At 36.7% G+C, this 12,989-nt stretch overlaps 2 protein-coding genes and 1 long non-coding RNA gene across 19 annotated transcripts in view; 1 reads left to right on the top strand and 2 right to left on the bottom strand.

Annotated features, from left to right (window-relative positions):
• The window catches only part of ifnphi1 (interferon phi 1), a 63,131-nt gene that overhangs the window by 9,223 nt on the left and 40,919 nt on the right, over positions 1-12,989 (bottom strand). Inside the window, exon 1 of one of the 16 annotated variants that reach the window (XM_052543416.1) lies at positions 5,948-6,069. The exons of the other annotated variants lie outside the window; for them this stretch is intronic. The gene's annotated coding sequence lies outside the window, so the exon portion shown is untranslated. Of the gene's footprint in view, positions 1-5,947; positions 6,070-12,989 lie in introns of those variants that run through there. 16 annotated transcript variants of the gene reach the window in all.
• Positions 1-12,989, top strand: part of LOC127946782 (uncharacterized) — a 60,384-nt gene that overhangs the window by 9,026 nt on the left and 38,369 nt on the right. Inside the window, exon 2 of one of the 2 annotated variants that reach the window (XR_008151169.1) lies at positions 3,364-3,618. This is a non-coding gene — a long non-coding RNA (uncharacterized LOC127946782). The remainder of the gene's footprint in view (positions 1-3,363; positions 3,619-12,989) is intronic. The other variant, XR_008151164.1, reaches the window with a different exon arrangement.
• Positions 3,012-5,567, bottom strand: LOC127946773 (interferon a3-like). Its single transcript, XM_052543534.1, has 5 exons — positions 5,428-5,567; positions 4,805-4,873; positions 4,423-4,572; positions 4,000-4,092; positions 3,012-3,756 (listed from the first exon to the last, which is right to left on the bottom strand). The coding sequence occupies exons 1-5, from the start codon at positions 5,557-5,559 to the stop codon at positions 3,649-3,651; spliced, it is 552 nt and encodes a 183-aa protein (XP_052399494.1). The 5' UTR covers positions 5,560-5,567; the 3' UTR covers positions 3,012-3,648.

Below are 12,989 nucleotides of genomic sequence, written 5' to 3'. Positions count from 1 at the left end.
GGCAAATCTGCAGGACCGGATCGCTGTTCGGGATTGATCCATCACAATTCCTAGGTTTCTGGCTGTCCTGGAAGGAGTTATGGTTGATGAACCCAGTTGTATAGAGTAGTTGGGATTAAACGATGGGTTAGCTGGAAACGCCAGCAGTTATGTTTTAGTAAGGTCATTCATCCAGCTAGAAATGTCACTTAGACAGACTGCAATGCGAGCAGCTACCATCGGATCATCTGGATGGAATGAGAAGTAGAGTTGAGTGTCATCAGCATAGCAGTGATAGGAAAAGCCATGCTTCTGAATGACATATCCTAATGACTTCATGTAGATGGAGAAGAGAAGTAGTCCAAGTACTGAGCCTTGAGTAACCCCAGTAGCAAGAAGTTGTGACTTAGACACTTCAACCCTCCAAGACACCCTGAAGGATCTTTCTGAGAGGAAGGACTTAAACCACAGGAGTGCGGTTCCAGAGATGCCCATCTTTCTAAGGGTGGACAGAAGAATCTGGTGATTAATTGTGTCAAAAGCTCCACTCCTGCGGTGGAGTATGTGCCACATCAGGAGTATTTGTGAGATTAGCAGTTATGAGGAAGTGGTCTGAGGTGTACAGTGGAGCAACATGGAGCAACAGCGAGTGTAGCTTAGGTCCAGTTGGTTGCTTGATTTGTGAGTCGCTGTAGTAGATGATTGTTTGAGATCAAATTAGGCAAGCAGTTGAAGTCAGCAGCCTAGGGGTTTATTTAGGTGGATGTTGAAGTCCCCAAGCAGTACCAGAGAAGTACCATCCTCAGGAAAGTTTGATAGTACCACATCCAACTCCTCCAAGAAGTTTCCCAGTTTACCTGGAGGAGATAAATGACCACTCAGTGGATTTTAACAGGGTGGGTTACAGTAATTGCATGTGATTCAAATGAACCGTTACCTGTAAGAGATGGTTGAAGATCAAATTTCCTTAAGATAAACAGTTTGTTTAATGTGATGATGTGAGTTGCCCTCAAGTCAACCATCATGAAAGTATTTGAGAAACGTATAAAGAACAACATTTGCCATCCCTGATACTTTTGACCCTCTTCAGTTTGGTTATGGCCCGACAGATCTACTGACGATGCCATCTCTCATGTCCTGCACTCTACGTACGCACATTGACAGCAGCAATGGGAACTATGTAAGGCTGCTATTCAGCTTTCAATACTGTAGTCTCCATCAAGTTAGCTTCTAAACTCATGGACATCAGTATGAATTCTTCACTCTGCCACTGGATTCTTTATTTCTTCAATGCATGGTAGACCTCAAGTGGTGAAAGCAAGCCAGTTCACCTCCAATTCCATCACCCTAAACGTAGTAGCCCCACAGGGCTGTGTCCTGAGTACCCTGCTCTACGCACTCTACACACATGACTGCGTGTATTCCCATAGCTCCACATCTATTATCAAATTTGCTGAGGATACTGTGGTTCTGGGCCTCAACAATGATGAAGCCGCTTACTTCGATGAGGTTGAGAAACTCACATCATGGTGTCATGACAATTGTCTCTCTATGAATATGAATAAAACTAAAGAGCTGGTTGTTGACTTCAGGAAAAGATAGCATTGGCCCTATATTCCTCTTATGATCAGCAGGACCCCTGAGAGGGTGAACAGTTTCAAGTACCTTTTGTGTAAGCATCTCAAAGGACCTGACTTGGAATTCTCACATCCAAACTCGGGTTAATAAAGCCAGGCAAAGACTGTACCATCTGCGACAGCTGAGAAAATTCAGGGTTTCGCCAGCAATCCTGAAAACCTTCTATTCAGGGGCCATTGAAAGTGTATTGACTCAGTGTATCTCAGTGTGGTATGGGGACAGCTCCAGTCAAGACTGCAAAGCCCTGCAGAGACTTGAGATGCACTTAGCTTTGAATCATTAAGGACTCTAACCACCCTGGTAACTGTCTTTTTATTTTGCTGCCATCTGGTAAGTGCTTCTGTAGCCTGATGGCAACAACTGAGAGACTTAGGAGGATCTTCTTCACCCAGTGGAGTGACTTTGGTTTTCAAAAAACAAAATGGACCATCACCAGCAGATGACATTGCACCCCAAATCATCACAGACCGTGGAAACTTAACACTGGACTTCATGCAACTTGGGCTATGAGATTCTCCACCCTTCCTCCAGACTCTAGGACCTTGGTTTCCAAATGAAATACAAAACTTGCTCTCATTTGAAAAGAGGACTTTGGAACAATGGCAACAGTCCATTTCTTCTTCTCCTTAGTCCATGTAAGACGCCTCTGACATTTTCTGTGGTTCAGCAAATTCCTTGACACTTAGTGTATGGTGGCTCTTGATGCCTTGACCCCAGCCTCAGTGCATTCCTTGTGAAGTTCTCTAAAGTTCTTGAATCCAGTTTGCTTGACAATCCTCATAAGGCTGCAGTTCTCTTGGTTGGTTGTGCATCTTTTTCTTCCCACATTTTTACGTTCCACTCAACTTTCTGTTAACATGCTTGGATACAGCACTCAGTGAACAGATTTTTTTTGTGACTTACACTCCTTGTGAAGGGTCTCATTGATTGTCAGAGACCATTCCGAAGTCTCAGGAAACCTTTGCAGTTGTTTTGAGCTGATAAGCTGATTAGCATGCCATCATATTCTAATTTGTTGAGATAGTGAATTGGTGGATTTTGTAAAAATCATTACAATTAAAATAACCAAAGACTTAGACTACTTAAGTCTGCGTGCAGTGAATTTATTTAATACGGGTGTTTCACAATTTGAGTTGAATTACTGAAATAAATTAACTTTTCCTCAAAATTCTAATTTATTGAGAAGCGCCTTTAATTTGTCTCACAGAAGAAAGGTTTATGACTTTGGCGACCCCCTTCGAAAAGACCTTCTTTTTGATGTCCATTATAGTGAAGCATTTGCATTACAGGAATTACGATAACACTTTTAACATTTCACAAAGAACAATCTCTGAAGACCCATAAAGTAAGGCAAAGTAAGAAATTTACAAGGAATTGTAAACTGTACTGGTGTGTGGAAGTTCAATGCATTTATTAAACAATGTTCACACCAGATTCAATCAATATTTGTTTTCTTTGACAGTACAAAATGTTTCATGACAATAAGAGTCAATAAATAACTATAAATAACATTAAATATGAAAACAATAAATATACTGGGATATAAAAAATGTGCACAAAGATATATAAATATATTTAAGTATACTCAAAACAATCCTGAAATATAGCCAACATGCATGTGCATAACACCATGCCGACTGACTGACAGTTAATTCATTTGATTACATTTGAGTTAGCAAAATATCTGAGTATAGTTTAGGCAAAGAGGCTTACTCTCACCTAAACCAGATAGAAAAGTTTTCACAGGTATTTGTAAGAAACATAATTAGCTTGTTTGATCTGATAACTTCAAGTTTTCATAGGAAACACATAAGGTAAACACTGTATAAAAGCACTGCCCATTAGTCAAAATAAGCTACTCTAATTTACATTCTAGGTTTCATTCGTTGCAATTAAATACAAACATCTGAATACACAAATACATTTGTAACATTTTTTTCCAGTTTTTGTTTGTAAGGCATTGTTTGCAGCATTTTTTTTATCCTATGGAATGTGTCCCAAGTCATACATTTTTCTGTCATTGGTTGTCTGTTAAACTCTTGCCAGGGACTTGTTTGCGTTGTTTGCGATGATCTCCATCCTCTGAAGGTGGGTTTTCACCCATCTCCGGATCTGCTCCCATGCGTGAGAACTATATTTCTTAAACACGAGAAACATCTTTAGCTGTATATCACTGACTTTATATTTTATATGGAAGAAAATAATTCCTTTTACTCTTTACTAAGTAACATTAACATTGCAGAATCACAACTACAATATACTTCATAAAGGCACTAAGAACAATAAAGATGATGACAGAAATCAGTCAATTAATTGAAGAATATAAAATCACATACAAACAATGGAATAAGCTGTGATATCAAATTATACAATCAAACTTACTTCTTTCTTTAAACTCTTCTTTAAAGTCCTGAAGTGCCTTGTTATCTTTTTCTCATATGACTCCATATGTGACGGCTTTTGGTATTGGGCCACCTGATAAAAAGCAAACAAAATATAAACAATGCGGGAAAATAACATAAATGACAAAATAGATGTAACAAATTTTTTTTTTTACATTTCATGTAACGCATTTATTTAATTGCTCTTATTAATTTAGCCTTTTCTTTTGAACATCAACATTTTTATGATTAATGTCATATAACAGTTTTGAGGTTAAAAGATTGAGAGGAATCATTCAATCTAAATTCATGCTCTTTTACTATTATGACAATCCTTTTATTTAAATTATAGGATTATACGCAATTCATATGGAATTCTGATATTATTTTCTCTTAAGCACAAAAACTTTCAGACAAGACTTACACATTCTTTGAGCTCAGATGACTGCCTGTGCAGGTCTTTTAGGAAATATTCCACTAGTTTCCATTGCTCTGGATTCATGTGTTCTTTGGCATCCATGAGGTTGATGATCTGATCTAAGTTCAAGACAAGAAACCTCACCTGGTCCTCCACCTGTAACAGATATAATGCTGTGTAGGTAACTGGTCCCATATGAACACTGTTGTCATGTATGCACGTTTTGTATAAGTTTTTTAAAACGAGAAAACAACTTTCGTTATGTTGAGATAACGAGAAAATGTAGTTGTTATAATGAGAATACAAGAATGATAAAAATTATAATTCATGGCCACTTATGACTTCCGTATTGACCTCTGTATTCAATCACAGAGAAAAGTTTACAAACCTTAGCATCTCCAATCAAGTTGTACAGGTGTCCTGGAAATCGCACCTTAACAGTCCCTGGATGTCCACCCTGTAAGACAGAGTACAACTTGTAATTTCTGATATGTTTTATAGCTGTTCATCCATATGCATATAAAACTATCTTAAGACTTTTTACATAAACCAACAAAAAAGGGAGAAAACTTGAATTGACTTTTTTATTTTATAAAATTGATTACTAACATAAATTGATTCATCTTTGTCAATCAACCACACTGAATAAATTACTATTGAATAAATCTCTGAAAGTTAGTGTGACAAAAATAAATGGAGAGAAGCAAAGATGTTGTAACATAATGAAGGAAACACATTTACTGTGTATTTTTTTAAATGCTGGACGAATCAGATTAAACTGACAGCATTCCTCAATATGTTAAAACACGTTTAGTGCAGTTTTCCAGATAGTCGTGAATCATTCTGTAAGGTTTTAATTAACAACTACATTACTAAGACAAAAACAAGACATAGTCGAGAGCTTTAAGGACCTTGTAGAAAAGGGCTGTGGTTGTATTGCGCAGAGATCTAATGTCTTCTGATGAACATTCACAAATAAATCATGAAGCTTTTAAAGCGTAGACTACTTACCATTTTCTCAATCAGTGTCAGAGAATCGGAGTTCACCATCCTGTATCTGCCGAGCCATCTGCAAGCGGAGCATTGACTCAGCAGAGTTACAAATATCACACAAATATATGTCCACATTTGAGTTTGTTTCATCTTTGTATACGTGCACTAGCTTTCTACTGTGTCGCTCGAGGGAATGATGCAGGGACATGGTGGAGTTTGCTGGACTTTATTCGGGAGTATATGGAAAGGGAAAACGCGGCTTACTTTCACTTTTTAGCTGTAGTTAATGTCCATAGACTACTATACAACATATCTCATCTGGTCTGCTATATGAATAATAAAAACACTTTTAAAACCAATAGATTTTGTACTTAGAAAATAAGTGAAAAGCATATATATTTATATTTAATCTTTAATCGTCTTTACTTTACTTGACACTAGCACACAGACTTTCGTCTAAAACACAAATGAATGCTATTAACATCTTCAGCATAAGTTACAGCAATCCCAAAAGAAAGCAATTTCTCAAAATAATTACCTGATTCCAAAGTATTTCAAGGTCGCTGACGTTTCCAAACGAGAAGGGGTTTATACCAGCGGGATGTGTTCAGAAAAACACTTTCTGTTTGAGACGTAATGCCTTACGCTTTGTTAACGCCACGTGATGACGCAACCTCCTACAATCGCTCTCATGGGATTTCACCGCACTTTCTCTTGGCGCAATGAAATGCAATTTCTCATCTTTTGTCACAGAAGAAAATGGGCTAACATTGACCATCGGTTTATCAAAATATTTCACTTCCAAGCATATCTTTCTATATTTGTTTTTACATAATATCACACATACTGGGGGAAAAAAAAATATAACCTGAATGCACTTTAAGTCGCTTTGGATAAAAACGGCTGCTAAATGCATGAATGTAAAATAATAGTAATAATAATAATAATAACTATTGTTAAAATATTTAACAACAACAATAGGCTACGCCTAATACTAACAATAATTAGGCTATAATAATACAATTTCTTATAGAAAATAATAAAAAATGAACCCAGGTTAAACCATTTATAAAGCAGTGTTTTGGAACAGGAGTAATAAAAAAAAAAAAAAAACAGTGATTATCAGAAAACAGTATTTTCGAAAACAGTGCTTTGGAAAATGATAGCTGGTCAATCAGCGAATGACCAGCTTCTAAATGACACTGATGAACTTGTAACGACAAGAAAAATCTATAAAAATCTATATAGTTGATAAAACAATCAGTAGGCGTGCACATTTTAACAAATAAAGATAAAACAACACTTTTAAGATGTTGCACCTCTTTGCCTGTAGGTGGCAAGTTTGTCAAAGATGACTTTTCTAACGAGCCCCATGTAATGAAGCAGATTACAAGAGGTTTTTGTTTTGATCGAAGTTTAAGACACTGACCAAAAGTAACAGCGCAGAAAGTGCTTACATTAGACGTTTTGTTCACGATATTAGGTCTTTTAAAAGTGAAGGACTAATAGAAAGTTACGGGAGAAAACCTTGGGCCCCGGGTTTCATTGTTCACTCATCGATACCTGTGTTTGATTTCTTTCGACCACAGCTGTCGCCTTGATCTTTTCTGTTGAATTTTGTGTGAGGTCAGAGCCCAAAGTAATGTAAACAATACTGGAGCAACAATAAATGATAAATTATAATTTTCTTAGTCTTCTTATTACTTTATTTTGTGTCCTGCTTAAATTATTGTTGGGAAGCAAAAACTTTTTTCCCCTCGAAATGACTGAAAATGTTAATGCTATCTCCAGTAATATGTCTATACCGAAATCATTAATGAATCATCAGTGTACATAAGTATTTATTTTTTGTGAACATTGATCAAGTGAAAATTCCACACATTTGTGACAAAGACATTTAGACCTCCACTGTGTTACAAACAACATGTAAACGAAACATTCATTCATAATAACAGCACATTCCCGAATAAACAGTGAAATGTAGCCTACAGAACAATAAAGTTTGTTCGCTTATTGTAAACATTTTCGTGTAGTCTATAGTTCTGCTTAATAAATATGTTTAGGCTATAAGTAACATGACCAGAGATATTTAACATTCATTAATCTGGAAATGTATTGATTAATTTTACCATATCACTGGAAAATCAACCGTGCAGATAAATAAATAAATAAATAAATAGGCCTACATAAATAAAAATAAATAAAAACAAAATTAGTGTATTAATAAACTGACAACTTTTAAATTACGGGACACAGTGTATTAAGTTGATCTTCTTCTCGTCATTTTTATCCAGTCTTTCTTCTAGTCATTCTTCTAGTGATTCTTCTGAAGTGGTCCATAACGATCAGAATGTCCTGGCGCACAGTTTCCCACGCGCAGCAGCTGAAATTCTGTCGGAAAGAAAAGTCACAGTTAAATTATGCAGACTGGAGTTATGAAGGTATAAACACATCCTAAATGTTTCGTTATTTTTTCGGTCTCGTTTGCTGAGTTTCTGAAGTTTCGAGCTTTTTGAAGTTTTCGACCAGCTTCTCAAGTTCAGAGCTCATCACCACCGGGACCTAGATATTAACAATAACGCTTAACGTTATAACATTGTAAATAATTAAAGTAAATGTTGACTCAGTCCAACTACTGACTTACGAAGTTTAATTGAGCTTGTCGGTGGAGATGTTCCATTAGTTCTTGGAATGAATTGTTATTCCAGTGGCAGTGGCTTCTGTTCTTCTTGAAGAGCTCAAAGGTAGAGTTATATGCTATGTTCAGTGCCTGAGATATTTCTTCTCTCTGTCCACGCGAGAAAAGAGAAAACATCCATTGTCAAATTAACAGGATGTATAACAACAACAGTCCTAAATATGTCTAAAACTGACAGCTGAACGACACCAGAAACAGCAAATCAAGTTCTTTTAAATCACTTGAAAGCGGGCAGCTGCACTTGATGCTGCTCCCTGCGGAGTTTTAGATCGATCTGGATCTAACATTTCTGTCTTGTGTTTTTATATTGTTGATTACCTTATCGGGAAGACTTGTGAACCGATCGGACATCGCATTTTCCACATCACGTGGACATACTTTATGACCCTTTGGGAAGAAGAAGAAAAGATGTTTACGATTTTCAGCCATTATATATCCTACATTTAGGCTTATTATACTGCTGCCAGGGTTTTGTTAACATTAAACCATTAGTGTAATGAACAATATTTTGGTTATTAAGGTAAACTCATTATAAATGTATATTAATCCTAATATTTATATGCTATTAATACATTGTTAATATGTTAACGTTCAAGTTGGGTGAATTAACATTAGGCTAGTAAAATAAAAGAACGATGAACAAAGCTATATTTCTAAAATATAGATTAAAACCTAGATTATGTAAAATTGTTTTCCAGTTTGTGATACCATTTTTTATATTGTTAATCCAGTAACTTTCCTATAATAAATCTAGTAAATATTTATTAATAGATTGATGTAAGACTTACCAGTTCATGCAGAAATTTAATTGTTTGATAAATTTCTCTTCTTTCCTACCCACCCCCCCCCCCCCCCCCCCCCCCCAACAATTTTTTTTTTTTTTTTTTGAGTCCTAGGATAGGGATACTATTTTATGGCAAGACTCTTGCTATATATTGTTCTCCAAATTAAAAGAAAAGAAAGATGGAAAGATCCTTTTATGATCAATTGGACATCTGAGAGGGTGAGCAGCTTCAAGTACCTTTTGTGGAAGCATCTCAGAGGACCTGACTTGGACTTCTCACATCCAAACTCGGGTTAATAAAGCCAGGCAAAGACTGTACCATTTGCGACATCTGAAAAAATTCAGGGTTTCGCCAGCAATCCTGATATTCAGGGGCCATAGAAAGTGTATTGACTCAGTGTATCTCAGTGTGGTATGGGAACAGTTCCAGTCATGACTGCAAAGCCCTGCAGAGAGTTGTGAGCTTAGCTGAGCGCATCTCAGTGTATAGGCCTACTCTTCCCTCGCTGTAGGACATCTAACTCAAAAGCTGTAAAGAAAGAGCTGTTAAAATCATTAAGGACTCAAACTACCCTGGTAACTGTCTTTTCATTTTGCTGCCATCTGGTAAACGCTTCTGTAGTCTGATGGCAAAAACTGAGAGACTTAGGAGGATCTTCATCCCTTTCATGCCAATGTCACCTTTCGTTACACTACACTATGGCAAACGTTCAAATCCACTATTAGAATTGTTTTTTTGGGGGGTTGTATGGTGGGGGGATAGCTGATTAAACTTCAAATATGTGGTTTGTTAATAAAGATAGAATTGAAAGCTTGAATTGAAAGTTAGTTAAAAAATGAAAATTCAGTCATCGTTTAACTAAATTGCTTAATTTGTTCCCATGTATAACTTTATTTCTTTTGTAGAACACAAAAAATGTTTCACACGTTTTTGATTTACATTGACAACAACAGATATACACAAATATACAGGTAATTCTCAATAAATTAGAATGTGGTGGAAAAGTTCATTTATTTCAGTAATTCAACTCAAATTGTGAAACTCGTCTATTAAATAAATTCAATGCACACAGTATTTGTTTTAAGTCTAATTGTGATGATTTTTGCTCACATTTAACAAAAACCCACCAATTCACGATCTCAACAAATTGGAATACTTCATAAAATCCAATAAAAAAAAATAAAAAACCTTTAGTGAATTGTTGGCCTCCTGGAAAGTATGTTCATTTACTGTATATGTACTCAGTACTTGGTAGGGGCTCCTTTTGCTTTATTTACTGCCTGAATTTGGGGATGGCATGGAGGTGATCCGTTGTGGCACTGCTGAGGTGGTATGGAAGCCCAGGTTTTTTTGACAGTGGCCTTCAGCTAATCTGCAGTTTTTTGTCTCTAGTTTCTCATTTTCCTCTTGACAAGAGCCAAAGATTCTCTATGAGGTCCAGTTCTGGTGAATTTGCTGGCCAGTCAAGCACACCAACACCATGGTTATTTAACCAACTTTTGGAGCTTTTGGGAGTGTGGGCGGGTGACAAATCCTGCTAGTTAACACTTACATATAATTAGCTGAAGTATTATAATGCATATTTGGCATGCTGTCAGGGGAAGGGGCTCTGAGCTTGGGAATGGCCCGAACCTAGGGTACCCCCCCCATATATAAAAGTGTCAAATGAACTCTAGTGAAGGAGATGGGGTGGAGGGGGGATGCTGATAAACCTTCAATGGAGACAGGTAGGCTAATTCAGCTGTATTTCTACCTAAGGTTGATTATCTTAAGTGGCTCTGTGCAAAAAGGCTAAGTATCTGATGTGCTCCTACCGAACTACATAAAATGAAATCAACTTCTGCATGAAGTACTCCAAGATTTCTTGGTAGTGATGGCAAAATGAGGCTTCATGAACCATTGAGACCTCGCAGCCCATTGCTTGAGACTTAGGTCTCTGCAGAGCAAAAGTGGGCGTTTATGTGGGTGTTTTCAAACTAATGGGTTTTTCTAAATAGTGCAATCTGAATGATCCCCCTTACCCAACCCCACCCCTAAACCTAACGTCACTATTACATCAACCAATCAGGTATCATGGTGTAAAAACACCCTGATCTGGTAACTCCCGCTACCTGCAGAGACTTATACTTGCATTGCCAAAAGGTTCATTACTCGAAGCTTCATTCATTATTGCTCACTAGTGACACCTAGCTACAGTGCAAAGAAATAGCAGACCAATAAATTAATACTGAATCAATGACCTGAGCAGACATTTGTCCATTGCCTGGGTATCAAATAAAATATTTTTCTCTCTCTGTCTGAATTTACTTGTGCAGAGACACTGTCACACACAGTTCATTCATTATTCATAAATTGTTTGGATAGTGACAGTAGGAACAACAAAAGTGAGACTGAGTTGAGTGTAGTTCTTATGGAGGAGGGAGTGTAATAACGCAAATTGCAGCAGAAAAGTGTGGGGTGGGAAAGGTTAAGAATTGTTTCTGGTGTGCTTTATGCATTGAACTGTTACTAATTTTAGTGCAGTGTTGTGCTTTTTGGACTATGGATTTAGAGGAACAAACTGCAACACTGTAGTTTGGGGTGGGTGAAGGAAGGATCACACATTATTTTTATTGAGGAACAGAATTTCTTCAAGTGTGTTGGGCTTAGACGATTCCTCCTTTTGGACAGAACCTCTCCAGCCTTGGAAAAGATCCTTTCGCATGGAACAGAGGATGCGGGGAACATAAAAATGTCAGTGCCAGCTGGTATAAATGAGGATACAGATGTTTATGTTGAGCCCAATATACTAGTGGATCCTCAGATCTTGTGAGATTCACTTTGGATAAATATTGATTTGATTTGATTTATAAAGATTGTTAGTAGTCTTTCAATACTTGTGCAGTGCTCGATAATGCCTGAGCATGGAGGAGGTGTTATTGTTGTATGTTAGCTCCTTTAGGCACAGCAAGCATTTCACCTAGAAACACTTATAGTGAGTATTATTATTAGATTAAGACAGTAAAACAATAATAATATACATACCTTATTGTGACCCACCATTTAAAAAAACTCCCAGATGGGAGGATTTCCTCTTTCTTGCTGGCTCCATTACAAGGAAAAAGGAAGAGGTCACAAAAAGCAAACAAATCCAAAAGGGCAATCCAAATCAAAAAGCAGTCCAGTCCAAATCCAAAAAACCAAAGCAACCCCAAAAATCTTATCTAATTAATATAACAATACTATAATATAAATAAAAAAATAAAAAAATGTTGCGATAACTTAAAAAAATAATGCAACTTATTTGCAAGCACTTTTATTGAGTAAACTTAACAAACGGGGACTAAAGTCAACCCAACTTAAAATAATAACTTAATATCACAAGTTGTCACAACATAAATGTCATGTCATGTTAACCTAAAAAATATCAGAACTAAATATTTTTTGTTTACTGAACACAGGGCCTATTATCTATAAGCATGCACAATTTTGAAGTGAAAAGTGACGTGACATTCAGCCAAGTACAGTATGTACCCATACTCAGAATTCATGCTCTACATTAAACCCATCCAAAATGCACACACACACACACACCGTGAACGCACACCCGGAGTAGTCTTCATCATTCATGCAGCGGTGCCTGGGAAACAGTTGGGGGTTCAGTGCCTTGCTCAAGGGCACCTAAGTCATGGTATTGCCGGCCTGAGTTTTGGGCCCACAACCCTAGGGTTAGGAGTCAAACTCTCTAACCGCTATGCACAAATTTATATTATTCAAATAGTCTAAATAAATAAAAGACCATAACACGGGTCAAATAACTTTTTTTATTATTGAAAGTTTTTGTCCAAAGCACAAGGACATACCAAGTCTTGTATATTAACTTCTTTACTCAATGCATTTTACACTGAACTCAACACATGGTACATAATGCATGTTAAATAAATCCAGTTTTAATTATACCATAATAGCTTAGCAGTCTTGTGGCATGAAGTCACATGTATTTAACATTTTTGTTTGTTTTTAAAGGAACAATTACTAAATAATTAAAAATTACTATATTGCGTATTTTAACACCAACCTAATCCACTGGGCAAAGTTACGTCCAGTGGACATCTTTT

This window comes from Carassius gibelio, chromosome A3 (assembly GCF_023724105.1).
Source record: "Carassius gibelio isolate Cgi1373 ecotype wild population from Czech Republic chromosome A3, carGib1.2-hapl.c, whole genome shotgun sequence".
NCBI classification, from domain to species: Eukaryota; Metazoa; Chordata; class Actinopteri; order Cypriniformes; family Cyprinidae; genus Carassius; species Carassius gibelio.
The sequence above is the reverse complement of the archived record's forward strand: the minus strand, read 5'-3'. Positions and strand labels throughout refer to the sequence as shown.